This window comes from Salmo trutta, chromosome 3 (assembly GCF_901001165.1).
Source record: "Salmo trutta chromosome 3, fSalTru1.1, whole genome shotgun sequence".
Taxonomy (NCBI): domain Eukaryota; kingdom Metazoa; phylum Chordata; class Actinopteri; order Salmoniformes; family Salmonidae; genus Salmo; species Salmo trutta.
This window is the reverse complement of record NC_042959.1, coordinates 56,755,595-56,776,246: the sequence shown is the minus strand read 5'-3', so window position 1 is coordinate 56,776,246 and position 20,652 is coordinate 56,755,595. Positions and strand designations below refer to the sequence as shown.

Sequence of the window (20,652 nt, the reverse complement as noted above, 5' to 3'; positions counted from 1 at the left end):
GGTTTGCTGATGTCAGCATTGTGAACAGAGTACCCCATGGTGGCAGTGGGGTTATGTCATGGGCAGGAATAAACTACAGACAACAAACACACTTGTTTTTTATCAATTGCAATAAATGTTGCAAGGATCTATCTGTACACCATTCCTGGAAGCTGAAAATGTCCCAGTTCTTCCGTGGCCTGCATACTCACCAGACATGTCACCCATTGAGCATGTTTGGGATGCTCTGGATCTACGTGTACGACAGCATCTTCCAGTTCCCGCAACTTCGCACAGCCATTGAAGAGGAGTGGGACAACATTCCAAAGGCCACAATCAACCGCCTGATCAACTCTATGTGAAGAAGCTGTGTTGAGACAAATGGTGGTCACACCAGATACTGACTGGTTTTCTGATCCACGCCCCTACCTTTTTTTTTAAGGTATCTGTGACCAACAGGTGCATATCTGTATTCCCAGTCATGTGAAATCCATTGATTAGGGCCTACTGAATTTATTTCAACAAACTGATTTCCTTATACGAACTGTAAGTCAGTAAAATCTTCCATGTTGCATTTATATTTTTGTTCAGTGTAGTCTGAGACCAGGCTGAAATATGTATCCATATATTGTAATATGTTAGATGAGGTGCAGCATGCTCTTTCATCTTTCCAAGCACCCCTGTTCCAGATACCCTGAACTTTTGATAGGCCTATCGCAATAGTTACTACACAAAATAACATATCTCCTCCACACAATATTAAAGTATGTATGTATGTATGTATGTGACCCAATTATTCAACCATGAAAATAAAACCCACATGTATATATTTACAGTTTTGTTTTTCAACTATTTCACGCTATAAAAAATGTACGCTATATATTCATGCTACAGGTGTTCCCCCTCAATATGGGACCATCATCTTTACACCCCACATCCTCCTTTTGGCATATTTATTGTATCTGGTTCTGAGGGCAGCTTTGAATGTGTTTGGTTAAATTTAGGCAAGCAATCCCAATTGGTTAAGGTTAGGCAAGTTCAGGGGTTAGATAAAGTTTAGGCAAGAAATGTGATTGGTTAAGTTTAGGGTTAAGGTCTATGGCAACCTGTGTGTAACATTAGTTCTGCCCTCAAAACAAGATTGAATAAGGTTAACTTCACTAACGATTGCATTACAAATTTACATACCATAAATAATTTATCTCCAACAGGCTACCTTTAAGAAATTGAAAAATACAAAGTCAATGAGCATCTTGCAATTCTGAATTAGACAATAATGTAACCTTGTATGGCTGAAGAGATCAACAGTAGCCTAGCATGCTAAAGCAGGAGAAGCCTTTTACACAGCGAGCTGATGTATTGGAACATTAAAGTGATTTATTGAACTTCCCCGTTTCTTTTATTGAATGATGCTTTGACTTGCTGCAATGCAGGAATAGGGCCAGCACAGTCTTCACTATAGCACACATTATGCATACATTGTTTGACCACAAATTGCACTGGGGAGGGCAATTTCCACAAGATTTTGAATCGGCCCGGAAACATTTAAATGCCCCAAACTTCAGGCTTGGCCCTCAAGTTCATGGTAGGTGAAAAAATTAGAAAAGAGTTCTCAGCCTGACAAGCAATAATATGAAAAGGATATAAACCAAGAAGTCACCCCTTTATTTCCTCTGTTGAAATTATTATTATTAAACATCTAGAGACCCCACACACTGTTTACTGTGGTGGAGATTGTGGTTATTTTGGCAAGTGTTCAGAAAGGTGCTAATGCTACTAAGAATTCAGTAACAATTCAATTTTCCCGAATGCTACCTGGGATTTGTTCCCTTAATAATATAATTTACACACGAAAGTATAATAAGTTGCATAAGATAAAGCATCAGGAGATTGAGAAAAGCAAAGCAACATCATGATTTGGATCTATGATTATCGTGCAATGGCAGTCAAAATAAAGCAGAGAAAACACCCAAACATTCTCCAAGTAAGACATCGAAGCACTCTTGGTGCATGTTGAAGCATCTTAATGTATATTCCCACAGTGCTGCTCCTCCTCTTCATCGTACTCTATGGCTTTGGCCCAATCAAACACCAACCCCTTGCCCCTTCTGCCTATTGACTCCTCCTCCAGGATCTGAAGGGATTGTTGAGGCATCAGCAGTAGAGTAAACGTTCCACCTAGTCTAGAAGGCTAACTGGAGTTTCTGCCATATTGGTTAACACCTCTCCAGTCATTCCAGATTGCTGAGGGAGCGTCAACAAAGAATTAGGAATAGAGACAGGAGATCAGTTTTGAATTGCGGCCGTCTCCTCCTCCCCATCCTCAGCCCTCCTCCTCCCCATCCTCCTCTTCCCCGTGGGAGGAGAGTGACCTGAGACCTGGGGAACGGTGGTCTAGTGCCTCCTGCTGGACGTGTTGAATAGCCACAATGCCGGTGAGGAAGGCGTAGCTCAACATGGCGCCCAGGGCCACCAGGACCGACAGCAGCTGCTTGCGCCTCTTACCAGGCTCGTTGTCAGCGTCACCCCCTTCAGGCTGGGAGGACACCTTGCGACTGATACCTTCTGCACAAAAAATGAAAAAGTGTGAGACATGGAATTCAAAAGTTAACAACAATAGCAAGTTATATAATAGATATCATTGAAGACAATGTCATACTGCATGTACAGTATGTTATGTGGTCCCACACCTCGTCCCTCGCTGGGGAAGTAGAGCGCCAGGATGTTGGAGCAGAAGTGGCTCAGGTTGTCCAGTGACTTGAGGTGCTGCTGGAGTCTTCCATTGGGCAGTTTCATCTTCAGGATGGGCACCAAGTAGCCAAAGACAAAAGCATCCAGAGATGAAGGTCTGGAGGGAACAGCGTCATGTAGTTAGAGATACATATGGATGCCATGCAAGTGAATTAAGTTGAGGTGCTGAATTCCGAGTTTAATGTCGAAGTAGAACCTCTCTGTGTGGACTTACGAGTCTCCGAAGAAGAACTTGTTTGAGCCCAGCCTCTGCGAGATAAGGTTCATACACTCCATAGCGTCGCGGTACAGCTGGAGAGAGAAAGGTGTTGACAAACCGACCTCAGGCCAAATTCTCACATAATTTTGAATCATGATATATTCCTTATTAGAAACTGGGTGGTTCGAGTCCTGAATTCTGATCAAATCAAAGTTTATTTGTCACGTGCGCCGAATACAACAGTATTCATTAAGTAAGCATTACAGTGAAATGCTTACTTACAGGCTCTAACCAATAGTGCAAAAAAGGTATTAGGTGAACAATAGGTAGGTAAAGAAATAAAAACAACAGTAAAAAGACAGGCTATATACAGTATTGAGGCTATAAAAGTAGCGAGGCTATATACAGGCACCGGTTAGTCAGGCTAATTGAGGTAGTATGGTTAAAGTGACTATGCATATATGATGAACATAGAGTAGCAGTAACGTAAAAGAGGGGTTGGCGGGTTGCGGGACACAATGCAGATAGCCCGGTTAGCCAATGTGCGAGAGCACTGGTTGGTCGGCCCAATTGAGGTAGTATGTACATAAGTGTATAGTTAAAGTGACTAAGCATTATTGATAAACAGAGAGTAGCAGTAGCGTAAAAACACCTGATTGGCTGACAGCCGTGGTATATGAGACCATATACCACATGTATGACAAAACATTTATTTTTACTGCTCTAATTACATTGGTAACCATTTTATAATAGCAATAAGGCACCTTGGGGGTTTGTGCTATATGGCCAATAAACCACGGCTAAGGGCTGTGTCCAGGCACTCCGCGTAGGGCATAAGAACCAGTGGCGGATTTAGGCATAGGCGAAATGGGCAGCTGCACATGGCGGCACCTTGCCGGGGGCATGGGGCGCCCGCACCAAAAATGTCATATTCCGAATGATGACATTTGCGCGATCGGTTTTCTATCGCTCATTTGCCATCACGTCAATGATATCATGTCACCGTGTGGGACAGTGGGTCAATTAACCTTGTCGGAGTGGGCGCCCTGAGTTTTATTTGTGTGTTTTTTGTTAGGAATAAGGTAATAGTGTAATAATTGAATTCTCTTTTTTATTTGTATTTATATACTATAATTTGTTTCTATTCGTCTTTGTTACTTCTTTTTGATATTTAAGAGTCTTATTTGTGTGTGTGTGTGTGTGTGTGTGTGTGTATATATATATATATATATATATATATATATATATATATATAGTCGTTAAACGTTACAATTATTTATTTGTTGTTCCAAAGTCTGAATAAAAATTGCAGTTAGTGCAGAACGGTGCTGAAGGGGGGGTTCACCCAGGGAGCCATACAAGCTAGAACCGCCACTGATAAGAACAGCCCATAGCCGTGGTATATTGGCCATATACCACACCCCCCTGTGCCTTATTGCTTAAATGAACTTCTGCAAGAGGTTATACCAAAACACTGGTCTAGGGTCAGCTTTCTGCATCCATATTCAGATCTTTAACCATTATAAGACTGAAAAAAGGTACCCTGGACCTGAGCCATGCATGTAGATAAAGCTTTGCCCTGGACCAGCACTTTGGGAAACAAGTCGAGTTCCCATGGCAAGCCTATAAACCATTACATCATCACAGGGAGCAATGATGTCTGAAGCATGCGTCAGCTCAGCTACAGAGGCAAGTCCAATGTTCACAGCTCTCTCAGCACATGGTTTAATCACAACGTAACACCCCCAATGGCCCTATTCACACACTTTTTTTTTTGATAACCTATCCCAATTCACACACCTGGAATTTGTAGGTGTTTTTAATGAAAAGTAGTAGTCTAACTTGCTAACAGCAGTGGTATATTTAAAATGTGTGTTGTACAAGGTGGAACTGGACAAGAACTCAAAACATGTGGTTGGCACTCAGGAAATAGTCTTGAACCTCTTTTTTCATTTCAAAAATGGTTTATTGCTTTTTACTGTTCACAGGTGTTTCAGCATGGATTTCTTCCTCAATGCATGAGTGCCAACTGCATATTTTGGCATCAGGTGACATTTTTGCAGAGTGATGCTTTCTCAACAATATATGTATCTAAGGTTTTTCCTTCATAGCATTTCTTTTTTTAAATCACCACAGTACTATTTTTTACATTAAGAATTCTGTATAAACAATATAAATGATATGGTACCATTACAGTATGCCCCCCCCATACTTGACTGATTGCAAAGGGCCCCATAATAAAATGTTCTTTGGAAAGATTAGAAAGACTATTAAAACAACAATTACCTTTGGGTGTACCTACCCTACCTCCTCCATCTCCCCCTCAACTCACCTCCTTCTCCACCTCCTCCCCTGCCGTCAACTCTTCGTCTCCCCTGACCAGCCTCAGCCTCTGCAGCTGCTGGCGCTGAATGCTGCCGGGCAGGAAGAAGTTCAGGGGGAATGGGGCGTGCTCCGCGTGCCAACGCCGAGTCACCTCCACATAGTTCTTAGGGTCAATCCACCGAGTATAGACCTAGACCAGAAAGAGAGAGAAGCACAAAAGTGTGAAAGAGATGCAAAAGGGATTCTACAAGCTAGAGGTAATGACATAGTGGTCACTATGAATTAGAATCCTTAGGATATTCCGATTTTTCAAACAGACACAAAATCCAGCAGTTGAGCTACACATTTTGGCATTGAGAGCACAGTGGCTGTTTATCCCAGTTCAAAGTGCTGCAGGAAGCCACAGGTTGTTCCATGTTGACACGGTTCTGCTGGCACAGGAAACAATGTTTGAGGTATTTCTTTATAGGACGCAATGAAGCACCAGGTATAATTACCTACAATCTTTCTAGCGAGACAGAGAGAAGCGAGATTAAGTAGGACAAAAACGCAGTAAGCGGTTATGTGACAAAATAAAATGACAAAATGATAATAACTTTTTGCCATAATCGGAGTGATGTGGCACAACCCAGTCACTAGTGCACAACTAATGACATCTTCCACGTCATCTCATTCTTGCAGAAATGTCTTCTACAACCTCGTCACTCATTCTATCCACACACATGCTCTCTATCACTCCCTTCAGACCCCTCCCTGTCTGTCTTGTTCTCTCTGAGTAACTGTGATCCTCACCAGAGCTGGCATCAGTTTTTCCTCCAGGAGTGAGGTGAAGGCCAGAGTGTCTGCTCCCTCTTTGGCAGACAGGTCGAAGTCGGCATTGTATTTCTGAAAGATAGGTTCATATCACAACACACTTCAGGCGTTTCATCACCTTTCACGAACATCAGCGACAGGATTCACGGACCACAACATCTTAAACCAGTCTTGCTGTTGTCAGGTATTCAAAATAGTTTTTAAAGCCCTTCTGGAACAATACCATGAGCCGCCTTGGCGTGATTACACCATTAGCACTTTCTATGTTCTCCAGAAACCCATTCAAAAAACTGAAAAGCTACCTCTATGTGGAGGCCTTTATGGGACTCCAGGCAGTCTAGGTGTTCTGGGTCAAGTGTTTTCTATCTAACCTCATGACTGCAGGGCAGTCAGTCTGAAATGGCGCCTGCTGGGGTCAAGAAGAACTCAACATGACTGGACATCTTAGAGATTCTCTCTCTACCTCCCTCTCCCTCCCTTGCTCTGGAGGGTAAAATAAGCAGTTTTGGGCTGACTTTGGGAGGTTTGTCTGGAAACCCCACCATCCTTACCCCTTTACTGTCCAATCCTTTGGGATGATCTCACCAGGGTTTCCTCCCTGTTCGCTCACATTGACACCACAACAGCACTTATCAATCTGCTTTGCATTGTGGTTTCTAACATCCCTACTGCAGTAGCTCACAACCCCCCTACCAGTCAGGGGCAGTTAGTATCTTGGCTAATGGGTTCCATCTGGGCATTAGCTGAAGTGTGCATTTAATTGAGCTTGGGGGATGGGAGGAAAGATCATAGGAGACACTGCTTTTTCAATGGGAAATTGGATCATAATTCACTTTAAGCAAGTGTGGAACAGAGCATGGAGCAGCTCTTTCAGACAAAGCAGAGGACTGTGCTGTACATGAGCAGGCGGTCTCTCTGTCACCTGTTTCCTGAGGTGGATGATGATGTCACTGGGCCGAGAGAGGCTCCCATTCTCGCTGGTCTTCAGGGCAGGCAGGGAGCCTAGCAAAGGAGGAAAATTCATCATAAAGACGGGCACCTCACAACACCACTCATTAACAGCCACTGTTAATGTGACCATTACAGACCGATGGAGAGAGAACAGGAGAGTGGGATAGAGAGAAAATCTAGAGATGAAGAAGAGAGAAAAGGCAGAGGAATGCCATTGGTGAAGAGAGGGAAGACATTAAGTCTGGAAAGTAAGAAAGTAAGAATGAAGAAAAACATACTATACAGATGGAGAAATAATATAGTAAGAGAAAGGAATAACAAACAAGAACAAAGTAAAAAGGAGATATTTTCTGCCCATTTTATAGATAGCACATTTTCCTTCCATTCCATTTCTTAGTCTCCCTGTGTTCCCTTTGATTATAGGAGAATATGCCTAGTTCTGAAGTAAATTAATGCAGCCATGTTTCTCGAGTTGAGACAAAACAATATAAAAAGACTAAAAACTAAAGACAAGACATCTTACCAGTGGGACTTCTCCAGGGGTTGCCGATCTTGTGAAGTTTGAGGGGTGCGCCTGCAAACTTTGCATAAGCCTGAAGGGAGATGATTAACAGATTAACGCTGAGCTAAAACATGTTGAGCCAGACATGCCTTAGTTTCCACTGCCTTGTATGAAGAAAAAAAAGCATCCAGGAAGCATCCAAGCTGGGCCCAAAATAATTCCACTGACATAAAGGGAGGGGGAGGGAGGCATGAACACCTCAATTAAGGTGTTCAATTAGGACCCAATACACAACATGTAAAAACAAACAGCAAGCATATAAACAACATGATTGTGGGATAGGCTGCCTAACTCTAGACACCATGGACACCAGGATATACTCCATAACCTTTAGCACCACAGCAAAGTCTGGCCTACCTGGGCCAAACCCTAACCTGGGCGACGCTGGGACAATTGTGTGCCACCCTATGGGACTCCCAATTACGTCCGGTTGTGATACAGCCTGGAATCGAACCAGGATCTGTAGTGACGCCTCTAGCACTGAGATGCAGTGCCTTAGACCGCTGCGCCACTCGGGAGCCCCAAAAATAAAACACCCAAAACAACAAAAAGGATGAAATTAAAGGTTGACACTAGGAATGAGACATTGAGCCTTCTGAAAATGATGAAAAATAAATAAAAACTTTGCGCAGGTGCAAAATAGCAAATGAATTATTTGTAGAAACCTGTCCCTAATCACTGTGGACGGACATAAACACCTGTAGATGTAACAATGTAGATTACACAATACTGATTTCTATCAATGGGAGAGGGGCATTTCTTGCTTTAGACTGTTCGGATGGAGATTATGGAAGAAAGGATGTGGAGCCTGCCCTGCCTGAAAGAGCCCTGGAGCATGCCGTGTGCGTAGGCAAGGGAAGGGAGTGGCAGGTAGCTGAGCAAGTTGTGATGGAACAAACTGTTCCTGAAGAGATAAGTAGCCTATAAGGAGATTGAAAAAGTAGAAGGAAAGCAGTACAAGACCAGAGTAAAAAGGCTTGCGAAGGAGAAACTTCAATAGGCCTAATAGAAACAGAATAGGTGTCTAGACATAGCCTACATTCTCAAACTAAGATCAAGGCCCAGATTCACAAAACACTTCTTACACAAAAACTTAAGAAGCTTTTTAAGAAAAAAAATAAATTCATAAGATAGTTCGTAAGTGCAATTCCTCAACAATATCTTAAGATGTAATGATTCTCTTACAAACTTCTTAAATATCTTCTTATGAATCTTCTTAAGATGTTAGTTGCTAGGCAACCAATTTAGCTAGCTATCTAGCTAGCAATGGCAATCATGTTAGCATAATTCGTACTGAGATTACTGTTACTAAAACATGTTCTTGGGTTTAAAATAATCCATACAGAAACTTTCAGACGACGTTTGTGAGTGAATTAAACATGTTCAATCGCTTTCATGAGCTTATTCTGACTGCACCAGAATTTAGGACAAGGGTTTAGCTATCTTGGAATTAAGAACAAATCCAATAACTTTATTTTCAAGAATCTAATTTCTTCTTAACTTTTTGCTTAAGGAAGAAACATAATAAATAGAGAAAAAACATTTCCAATAACATTTTTGAGGAATAGCAACTTTGCTTGACTTTCTTCATAAATCTAGTTATGGAAAAAATGGCAGTTAAGAAGAAATTTCTTCTTAAGGTTGTGTCAATCTGGGCCCAGGTCACCATTCATGGAATGGTCCTTCATTTCCGCTTACTGTGTCCTGCACTCACAAGGAAAATTATATTCCAGAATGAAATAAGCAAACAGTTATCGACTGCATTAATATGCCTTTCAATGGATCTCAAAGCAATTGTTGTATTGCAGCAGACTTGATACAAAGTAGCCTAAAGACACAATGCACTATAGATTGACAAGGCAAATGCGCACAGCAACATTTATGATTGTATCTGGCTGATAGATAGCCATACATAAAATGACATTCCTATAAATGTGGTTTGGCAGAGTTGAACAGATCGACCTGACTGTGCTTGCAAACAGGCATGACGGGACGTAATCTCATGGAAAAGAAGAGGTAATTCCTTCAACAGTGTCCGCAAGTACTTACAAACCCCACTGTCGGCTGGCCCCAGGGCATTAAGAATGGCCTTAATGTATCCTATAATCATCAAAACCGATAACACCTCAAATAATTTAGATACAGTCATTCAATACCTTTTACCTCAGAGAAGAAATATAATCATGTAATTTAGGGTCTGCCCACAATAATGACAAACTGATCATATCACAATCACAAGCAGACATTTGTATTAAGTCAAGTACAGTACACAACCGTGGCTTATTTAGATTGCACAATGTACAGCAATAGTATCAACATTGGGCCTGGTGCTCCACTGTGAAGGACAGATATCACTTCAGATTGAAAAACTCATTCAAGAAGGCTGAACGAGATCTTCAATAATGGAATAGCCAGTGAAAGTTAAGAGAGCAGAATGGAGAAAAGCTGGGGTTTTCTCTGCCGTTGGCCAAAGTCACCCAACCAAAATGTCATTAAAAACATCAAAGGCTGACATCATGGCTACGACTTTATTAGGAAATTCTTCCTCAACTTTTTATCTTTGGTTGTAAACCCGAAGACTAGCTAGAATGAAAATAAAATTCATACCTACCCTACAGGTCTAAAAGACATAACTAATATATTGGTAGGTCTATACAGATATGTAGCCTAGGTGAAGGCCTATCTAGAATGAATTATTGTGCATACTGCATACCATAACACACACACACAAAACATAAGGAACACCTGCTCTTTCCATGACAGACTGACCAGGTGAATCCAGGTGAAAGCTGGATCATCATGCGCAGTTCCATGCAGGTAACAAATGCACTCTAAAGTAATGAAATAGAATCCATTACGCTACTATTGACAAGACAGATTCCAATCATGGAAGTAGATGATAAGAGGGAAAGATGATTGACACCGGTGCTCCTCAAAGCCATACAGATGAGATGAATTTACCCACACTGAACAAAACTTAGAAATCAGCAACTTGACCAAAGACCATAAGATACTTTTTGAGGAACAGTGGTATGGAATATACATTGAGTGTACAAACATTAGGAACACATGCTCTTTCCATGACAGACTGACCAGGTGAATCCAGGTGAAAGCTACGATCCCTTATTGATGTCACCTGTTAAATCCAATTTAAAAATCAGTGAAGGGGAGGAGATAAGGGAAATAATGATTTTTAAGCCTTGAGACATGAATTGTGTATGTGTGCCATTCAGAGGGTGAATGGGCAAGACAAAATATTTAAGTGCCTTTGAATGGGGTATGGTAGTAGGTGCCAGGCTCACTGGTTTGAGAGTGTCATGAACTGCAACACTGCTGGGTTTTTCACACAACAGTTTCCAATGTATCAAGATACCATGTATCATGGTCCCCAACCCAAAGGACATCCAGCCAACTTGACAACTGTAGGAAGCATTGGAGTCAACATGTGCCAGCATCCCTGTGGAACACTTGACACCTTGTAGTCCATGCCCCGACAAATTGAGACTGTTCTGAGGGCAAAAGGGCTGAAACTCAATATTAGGAAGGCATTTTTAATGTTTTGTAAACTCAGTGTATATACTATACAGTGCATTCGGGAAAGTATTCAGACCCCTTCACTTTTTCTACATTTTGTTACGTTACAGCCTTATTCAAAAGTGGATTAAATAAATCTACACACAACGCCCAATAATGACAAAGTGAATACAGGTCTTTAGAAATGTATTAAAAATAAAAAAATAAAATACCTTATTTACATAAGTATTCAGACCCCACCGTCCTCTCCTCTGCCTGAGAGACTACAAACAGGTGCACGTAATTGAGTGCTAGCCTACATTGCACTGCCAATCATTTTTTTCCATCATTGCTTAATAAAACAGAGCAACACACTTCTCATCTGAGGAATGTAAAGAGAGACACTGCTTTTCTGGATATGTATGAATGCCACTTGCCTGTAGTAGAAAGACATGGTAGGCTACTACTGATTTTTTTTTTTTACAAATAGACTACCAGTGGAAGGGTATCACTAGATTAGGGTTAGACTAAGGGCAATTTCACAGTAAAAGAGTGATGCTGAGATTCAGATTTTTCACTTTAAAATGTATGCCAAACTTTGCATCTGCACTGTTCTTCAAGTGAATGTGTTTTTTTATTGTTAAAAGTAGACCCTATGCATAGAGTTGTATGGTTTGTTTAACTTTGCAATCATTGTTTTTGTTTGACCTATATTTTAACGTGAAAAATCTGAGTCTCAGTCTGTTACTAACATCAATCTCTTACATGATTTTCTAATTAACTATGCTTACTATGATAATTAGACTAGCCATTGGCAATAACATACGCTATAAACATACACTAATCCAGCAGTAACCATCAAGTAGATATGCTAATGCTGTAATTTTTAAATAACTAAAAAATAAACATTTTTAAAGAAAAATCTGGAAGGTTCTCTTATTCACTTTTGCAATTTCCTAATAGGTGGAATGTACAGACCTCTAGCCTAAATGCAGTGACTTTTTGCCAGTTCACTAATGGAAAGAATGAGGTCTGTGAATGTGACACATCACCAGACACAAATCTACCCAGTTGCAGTGAAAACCCGGGGGGCATCCTGGAAAACTCTGAATGAAATTGCTAATTTCCAGACAAGAGTTTGTCCAAGAGTATGATGTGTCACTAACATGGCTCCAGTTCAGTAGCCACTTTGTGGTTTCAGAGACCACACTGAGACACAAACTAAAAGCAAGCAAGATGTGCATTTTCCAACCACCCAAAAAAGTATCAGGGGAGGAAAGTCACTTTCCAGACCCACATTTGACATCTTGTTCCCTCCAGTAAGATGTGGGTCCAAAACACACACATTAAAAAAAATGGTTTAATGTCTGAGAATTTGCCAGGGAGGAAAATGTCGTTAATGATGCTCAAATTTGGTTTAATCAAGCCTGCAAGGTAATATAAGCTGTCATATATGGCTTGTGACCACATCAGTCATTTAACTGTACATGCACAATGGAAATATTGTGGTTTACAGTAATACATTAGATGTTTTGGGTGGCTTTATATTAAGAGAAAACCAAATGGAACATTATTAGGTTTTACATTGGAGGAATGTTCAGCTAAATCAAAAACACTGCTTACAGTCAGACACATACAACACAATCTTTGGGGTTTGTACAGTTGTGGCAAAAAGTTTTGAGAATGACACAAATATTAATTTTCACAAAGTCTGCTGCCTCAGTTTGGATGATGTCAATTTGCATATACTCCAGAATGTTATGAAGAGTGATCAGATGAATCGCAATTGATTGCAAGGTCCCTCTTTGCCATGCAAATGAACTGAAAAAAGCTTGTCCGGAGAAGACAAGGTGAGCGCTACCATCAGTCCTGTGTCATGCAAACAGTAAAGCATCCTGAGACCATTCATGTGTGGGGTTGCTTTTCAGCCAAGGGAGTGGGCTCACTCACAATTCTGCCTAAGAACACAGCCATGAATAAAGAATGGTACCAACACATCCTCCGAGAGCAACTTCTCCCAACCATCCAGGAACAGTTTGGTGACGAACAATGCCTTTTCCAGCATGATGGAGCACCTTGCTATAAGGCAAAAGTGATAGCTAAGTGGCTCGGGGAACAAAACATAGATATTTTGGGTCCATGGCCAGGAAACTCCCCAGACCTTGATCCCATTGAGACCTTGTGGTCAGTTCTCAAGAGGCGGGTAGACAAACAAAAACCCACAAATTCTGACAAACTCCAAGCATTGATTATGCAAGAATGGGCTGCCATCAGTCAGGATGTGGCCCAGAATTTAATTGACAGCATGCCAGGGCAGATCGCAGAGGTATTGTAAAAGAAGGGTCAACACTGCAAATATTGACTCTTTGCATCAACTTCATGTAATTGTCAATAAAAGCCTTTGACAGTTATGAAATGCTTGTAATTATACTTCAGTATGCCATAGTAACATCTGACAAAAATATCTAAAGACACTGAAGCAGCAAACTTTGTGGAAATTAATATTTGTGTCATTCTCAAAACTTTTGGCCACGACTATATACATGGGTACCATGAGAACTGAACCATGATGGACATACCTGGGATTTCCTGTATGAAACTGCGGGGGGGAGCTAAAGGCAGTTACAGTTGCCTCTGCTGCATTGTAGCAAGAGGCTTGGAGTTAGCTAATAAAGCCATATCCCCTAAAAGCTGTGTATAGAGTGGTGCATGTAAGACAAAGGGCAGCAGACAATAGCCTTAAGAATAGCCTTATCTTCGCTCCAGATGTCTTCCAAGATTGCACACTGCACAGATTCCTTCATTACTTCCTCCTCATTTGTCAACTTTAGGGCTATAACTTTGGGAGGGTAGCCGAACACCTGCATGATCTGTGTGGTTAATCATGTGTTAGGCTATGCTACATTCCTATGTTGAATTTATGGATTATGATTGTAATGTTCATAATTCATGATTGACAGGTAATCAATCACATGTTCAAACATTTGGCACCAGTAGTTAGGGACAGCCTACAAGATGACAGGTCATGAACTGTCCAGTCCAGATCCTAATAATTATTAGGATTCTTTGGGTGTCACAACACGTAGCTAGTTGCTAATGCCATTGTTTCTGAATCTAGGGCTATTATTATAGCTGTGTTGCAGAATATTGTATGGCCACACAGACACACACACGTTCTACTCTCCTTGTGGGGTCAGTTGAATGCATTCAGTTGTACAACTGACTAGATCCTTTCCTTTCTAAACAATTGATTCCCATTCAAAATCCTATTTTCCCCAACTCCCTAACCTTAACCCCAACCCTAATTACTAAGACTAAAATAGCCATTTTTTCCCCCACAAGGATAGTAAAACCAAAAACACTCACACCAGTGGTGGTCAGTGCAGTTTAGGATTAGGGAGGACTTTTTTATGAGCATGGCCATTTCTATTACAGCGTATTGGATGACTGTCATTACCATTCCATTCACCCAGCTCAATGTAACATTGATAGGTTTAGGCTACTACTTGATACAACAATGTGCCCTATACCCATCGTTGCTACAACCTAGACTACAAATGAAAGTGTATAATGTAGGTGCAGGCTGTGAGACAAATTGGAGTACTCAAGGTGACAGACAGTGACACATTCAATACCGCCTGGAACAATCTTGCCTGTATCTACCTGATCTGGGGTTTAACCATTAGTTCAAACAGTTTCTATTTGACAAATTCCGGTAGGTCCATCCCCGTTTCGTTCCGTTTAAGAAACATTTTGCAACAGAAATCGGCGGAATGACTACACCCCTGATCACCCGCACACACAGTTCATTTTCATAGCAGCCCCATACAGCATCATCACAATGCTCGTTGAATAAATCCTTTTCGCATCTACGCGGTCTCCTCCTTTCTCCTTTTCCCTTCACTTGTGGACTTCAGTACACAACACAACATCTGTCTGTGACCAGGCAAAAAAAAAAAAAAAAATATATATATATAAATAAATAAATAAATATATATATATATATATATATATATTTTTTTAAACTCTACAAGCAAAACCGTCATACCATAATCGCTAACCGCTACACAGCCTACATCGTTGTCCCCATATCAGTTAACGTCATAGTCAACATAGGTACTAGAACTAACACATTAGTAAACCCACAATCCATGTGTACAATCACACAGTCCAGTGAACAGCAAGCAGTTTAGCAGTTGCACCGACGGGCTCCAGTGGCAATAAATTAATACAACCGAAAGCTTACCTTGACTAGGATTGCCTTAGCTAGCTCGCTAACATAAAAATAGCATTCCTCTCTGTTTGAGTCAGGTTGTTGAGTAGGCTAAATTAGCTGCATTAGCTAGCTAGCTAAGTAAGTGAAAGATAAACTAACAAAAAATATATAGCTAGCTCCCCCTCGCTCTCTCTGCTACTTCTTAATTTTTGAATAAATACATTTTTAAAAAACTGTTAAACTATTGTCTTTCTCTCCAAGTCAACTACTCACCAAATGTTATAGACTGCAGTGCTAGCTAGCTGTAGCATATGCTTACGGTGCTAGATTAATTCTCTGATCCTTTGATTGGATGGACAACATGTCAGTTCATGCTGCAAGAGGTCTGATAGGTTGGAGAACATCCTCCGGAAGTCATTATAATTACTGTGTAAGTCTATGAAAGTGAGTGAAAACCATGAGCCTCCAAGGTTTAAATTGAAGTCAATGTACCCAAAGGAGGACGGAAAATAGCTGTCCTCTGGCTACACCATGGTGCTACCCTATATGGTGCCGTTAAGGCTACTGTAGAACTTCATTGCAAAACACTGTTTTAATCAGTCATTTGGTGACATGTGAATATATTTAGTATAGTTTTATCATCTAAAAAGGATAACTTTATATATGTTTCACTATTTGTATTTTTCTGAAATTCACTGAGTAGGATGGCCCTCCCCTTCCTCCTCTGAGGAGCCTTCACTGAGACACACACACGCAGGCAGGTAGAGTGAAGGTTTACTGTACTTACAGCTGTTCACCTACACCTGCTTGTTTTCATTGATTTAGTTAGCTAGGTACATTCGATTATCTACATTCTTGTGAGATTTATTTGCAAATTGCCAGTGCATGCTGAAAGCGGTATAAGTTAGCCAGCCGTAGATACTAATGTAACAATGTTCACCTTGCAGTGTAACTACATGGTAGCAGCCCATATAACGTTAACTATCATGTAAATGTACTTACTGTTACCGTTAGTTACGGTGAAATGTTTATGACAAATAGCTAGACAACTAGTAGATAGCCATGTCAGTAAGGGATGTGATGTCCAAGCTAACGTCATGAACATTGACATTAGCTTGCAACTGAATATGAAGGCAGCCAAGCTGTGCTATCTTGCAATATTGATATTTCTGGAATTACATCATAATAGATATCTTACCAATATAATTAAACACTCAGTGTCGACAGACGGTAAACCCCAATCGCCTTCCCAGCAGTACAGCTCAGAAGTTGCCATCTGCGAGGGGACAGCCATCTTGAAATAATTGAACGACCTTTCACTCGGAAGTGATACCTCTCGTTGCCACTGACAACGTTTACATTTATTGTCTAGACTCCAGACTTCAAGAACGTTCTGTCTAGGCGTTTTTGAAACTAGCCACCCCGGCCCATTGATAGTCCTTTGATATCAAAATCATGTATGATTAACAATATTCTGTCAATTACAATGGAACTTTGAACAACATTTGCCATTAAAAATAGAAATCAACATATGCGCTCCCCCTATGTTTTTGTGGTGCAATATTTACCAGAATGTTGTAATTATTCTATAAACAGTGGTCAAATTGGTCCAACAAACTGTGGTCAACTCTCCGGACTGTCTTTTCCAAATATTTGGAGCAGGACTTTGACCTGGAAAATGTTTCCAGTGTCTATGTCAGAATAGATTTAGCAGATGTTCTTCTAAACCAATACATGGCTTTTTAATATATGTTTGAGGAAGATTAATGCTGGAATATTTCACTTCAACAGTTAAAGAGGCTTTTGTACTTTTGATATCTGTGGAAAATGAAAGAAACTCACGCAAGGGATAATTCATACCTCTATATGTTCTTACAAGTGGTAGTGTAACAAGAACTTTGAACTCAATCTGTCTATCCATAGGGCAGAATATAAAATATGAATGAAACTACTGTATAATCTATATCAAATGCTTCTGTTTTACTTTCTTTCACTCACTAAAGATTAATGTCAACAGGTCTACCTACAATGTAAGCATTGAAAGAAGGAGAAGACAGGGAAGAATGATCCACCTAAAGGCAATGTTTTAACCCACCCGACGGAGCTCTTAAACATGGAAATAATGCTGTGTCTGTTTTGCAACAAACTCAGCTCAGCAGCTGGCAGAGCCCGTGCCAAAGGGACATGCACAAGCCATGACATCATCAAACCGAGCAGGAGGAAAGGAGTTCACGCATTCCTATCAAGACGGGGGAAGGGGGCAGGAGCCAAATATCACCATTCCTTCCTTCCTTACAATGGTTCCACATCTAGTCCCTGCATACATTGAGAAATGTTAACCCCTCTCCCCAATTCCCCTCAATTTTCCTCCCATGATCCTATACACTGATTATCAAACAGTCTACATATATGCTCAGTGTCAACACTTACCCCTCAATCTGACATTAATTCCTTTAAGAAAGTCTAATGTGAAAGCAGCTGGTTGATCTTTTGAAGAGAAAAAGGGGACTTAGATAAAGTATTTTAGAGCAGTCTATATACTGGTCAGTTTCTAAAACTCCAATGTTTTACAATGGCAGTCAAAATGTCCAGGTTTCTGGTTTATGGACTGCTATGGCACCTGGAGGGTTGAATGGCCTCTGCTTACTCAGGGAGCATTTAAACAGAAACTAAGTTACACCTCTTTACTACCTTCTGCTGGACAGTGACTGCAACATAATGATGTGTCAAGTGAAGGAAACCGGCACAGCCTACAATACAAATGATTGATTTACAGCTAGTGTGTATGGGAACTATAAACTAATAATACAGACTATGAATACTGTATAGATTGGGGCGGCATGTAGCCTAGTGGTTAGAGCGTTGGGCCAATAACCGAAAGGTTGCTAGATCAAATCCCCAAACTGACAAGGTAAAAATCTGTCGTTCTGCCCCTGAACAAGGCAATTAACCCACTGTTCCTAGGCTGTAATTGTAAATAAGAATTTGTTCTTAACTGACTTGCCTAGTTAAATAAAGGTTAAATAAATAGATAATACATCAATTATTTCCACTTTCAAATAGCTTAAGGTCAAACACCATCTGTGTTTGGGTAAGAGCGTCTGCTAAAATGATGTAAATCTGTGGGTTTGTGTTGCAACATCACAGAGATGAAAGATGCTCCATCATTTAAGTTATAGAACGCACCTAACTTGTGAGATATTTTGAAATACTAAGAGGACAAAAATGCTTACCATCAAATGGAGCTGTGCTGTTGTACTTGCTGAGCATTATGTGAAACAAACAGGATGTACTATTTATGTTGGAGATTAAAAAGATTCCATCTGTGACCCATTTTTATTGCTGACTATTATCACAAAAATCTCATCAGCATATGACTAGAGAAATTAGTTCACTCCGTAAATTAAACTTGTGTTTGTCTTTAATGTAATTTACATTTGGCTATTATTTCAACAAAACAAATGATTTTTTAATCACAAAGCTTGTAAAATGACTACACAATCTGACTACATAAGTTCCTTATTCTAAAGGCAAAAATCCTTACATCATTGACTCAAATAAGTAGGTCAGAAAACATAAGCAAGAAAGCACAGGCGCATTTTGACAAACAGATGACCCTGAATGAATAAGCACTTCTTTTATGTTTTTGTAGAAAATTTAATTCACACGTAAGGTCTTACTAGGGCAGCTTTAGCCTACTTATATTGTCTGTTTTTAGCTGCGGCTGTAGGTAAGGGTCTGCCACTAACAGCTCCAAACTTTAAACTGGCATATTGCACCTCAGTCAGACCCTGAATGACAAGAAAACACAATCATCATCATCATTACAAATTGTAATAGTAGAAAACATAGTAATAGTATGATCTCAGAAAAAGAATAGTATAATACACAAACATTTATTAAAAAAAGTTATTTTACCTGTGCTCCGTCCTGGTCGTGCTCGTAGGGTTGAAATCTTTTCTTTCCTTTGGAAATATTATGATACAATATGTTAAAGATACTATTGATAGCCTATATAATATACTGCTGCTATAGATGTAGAAAAGTCATCAATCATGAATAACTAATCAAATACAAACAGTACTTACGAGGGTCGTGTCTCAGTCTGCAGACATACAAGGTGATGATAATCACCACAATAGAAAGAAGGATACACATGCTGCCCAAAGAGATGGCCAGAAACATTCCCTGTCTGGACCGCTCCATTCCTAAAAATATACCATTTGTTTTGACACATAAGAGTTCTACATCATTTTAAACTTATACAGAGAGACACTCTAAACAAATGCAACCCATAGCCCTGGGGCGATCTCTCTTACCCATCCTGCTGACTGTCTTGTTCATCTTCAACCCACTGGTACTCTCCATAACACAGGTGATCTCTTCACCTTCAGCCCAGGTATGGCCAGGTACAGAGAGCTGGACTCTGACACTGGCTGGCTTCTCTGACTGAACCTCAGGTAAACGCTCTGAGGACTGAACCTTCCCCTCCACCTCCCAGTACACCCTGGCCTGACTGGGATCCAGTCCAGACACCAGGCACAGGAGTGGGACTGGGGATGAGGGGGCCTCCTGCCAGTCCACAGGCACCAGGACCTCCAGAGTAACGTCAGAGGTGATAGGGTCTGGAAGAGAGAGAACATTACATACATGACATGTCATAACTACCAAATGTATACCTCCCAGGACTAGAAAATATGAACACTAATATAAACCATGGAGAAGCATCTGATCTTACCAGAGATTTCCAGCACACTCCCATTGCCCATGTTCAGCATGGCACCGTTAAGCAGGGCACAGTAGAAGATGCCCACACTTGTCCTGTTGGCATTGATGATGTTCAGGAGGCAGGCCGTGTTGGTGTGGACACTGTAGGTTTTTCGAGGCCAGAGTGTGAGCTTTCTCATAGATCCCACTTGCACCCATACGATATAAGAGCATTCCCCTCCCATTTCACTGATGTCACAGTGAAATGTCACATTGGTACCCTCTGCCACTGTTAGTGACCCTGGGTACTGGTATACCACTGCTCCTGCTGTGGGAGAGCATAAACATAGTTAAAAGTCTGACTATAGAGACTAAATCATCTGCAACTTGGTATTTAATGTACAGTCATATACAACAATAGTAGATGTTGTGCATTTCAATAATCTTACCAACAATCAAGTGTGCAAGGAGAAATGTCACCTGCATCCAACTTGAACACATCTTTAGGGTGAGGTGTTGTAGCACACATAAAGTGCCAAACTGCTGAGATTGCCAAGGAGTGCGGAATATCTATGTACTGAAATAGGTCACCAACTCACACCACTCCTCCATCATTGCAGACAACAGAGCAGCACT

The 20,652-nt window shown here is 40.7% G+C and overlaps 2 protein-coding genes across 3 annotated transcripts; both read right to left on the bottom strand.

Annotated features, from left to right (window-relative positions):
* Positions 1 to 1,228: 1,228 nt before the first annotated feature.
* Positions 1,229 to 16,651, bottom strand: LOC115180206 (metaxin-1). Of its 2 annotated transcripts, none has more exons than XM_029742110.1 (8): positions 16,508 to 16,651; positions 7,542 to 7,611; positions 6,990 to 7,069; positions 6,047 to 6,139; positions 5,262 to 5,444; positions 2,945 to 3,021; positions 2,670 to 2,827; positions 1,229 to 2,544 (listed from the first exon to the last, which is right to left on the bottom strand). In XM_029742110.1, the coding sequence occupies exons 1-8, from the start codon at positions 16,601 to 16,603 to the stop codon at positions 2,303 to 2,305; spliced, it is 999 nt and encodes a 332-aa protein (XP_029597970.1). In that variant the 5' UTR covers positions 16,604 to 16,651; the 3' UTR covers positions 1,229 to 2,302. The 2 variants fall into 2 exon arrangements, with proteins under 2 accessions (XP_029597970.1, XP_029597979.1); XM_029742119.1 differs by having other exon boundaries at positions 1,229 to 2,541.
* Positions 16,652 to 18,712: 2,061 nt separating this feature from the next.
* Positions 18,713 to 20,626, bottom strand: LOC115180199 (uncharacterized). Its single transcript, XM_029742096.1, has 6 exons — positions 20,466 to 20,626; positions 20,048 to 20,344; positions 19,629 to 19,934; positions 19,398 to 19,517; positions 19,228 to 19,274; positions 18,713 to 19,100 (listed from the first exon to the last, which is right to left on the bottom strand). The coding sequence occupies exons 1-6, from the start codon at positions 20,515 to 20,517 to the stop codon at positions 19,005 to 19,007; spliced, it is 918 nt and encodes a 305-aa protein (XP_029597956.1). The 5' UTR covers positions 20,518 to 20,626; the 3' UTR covers positions 18,713 to 19,004.
* Positions 20,627 to 20,652: the final 26 nt, after the last annotated feature.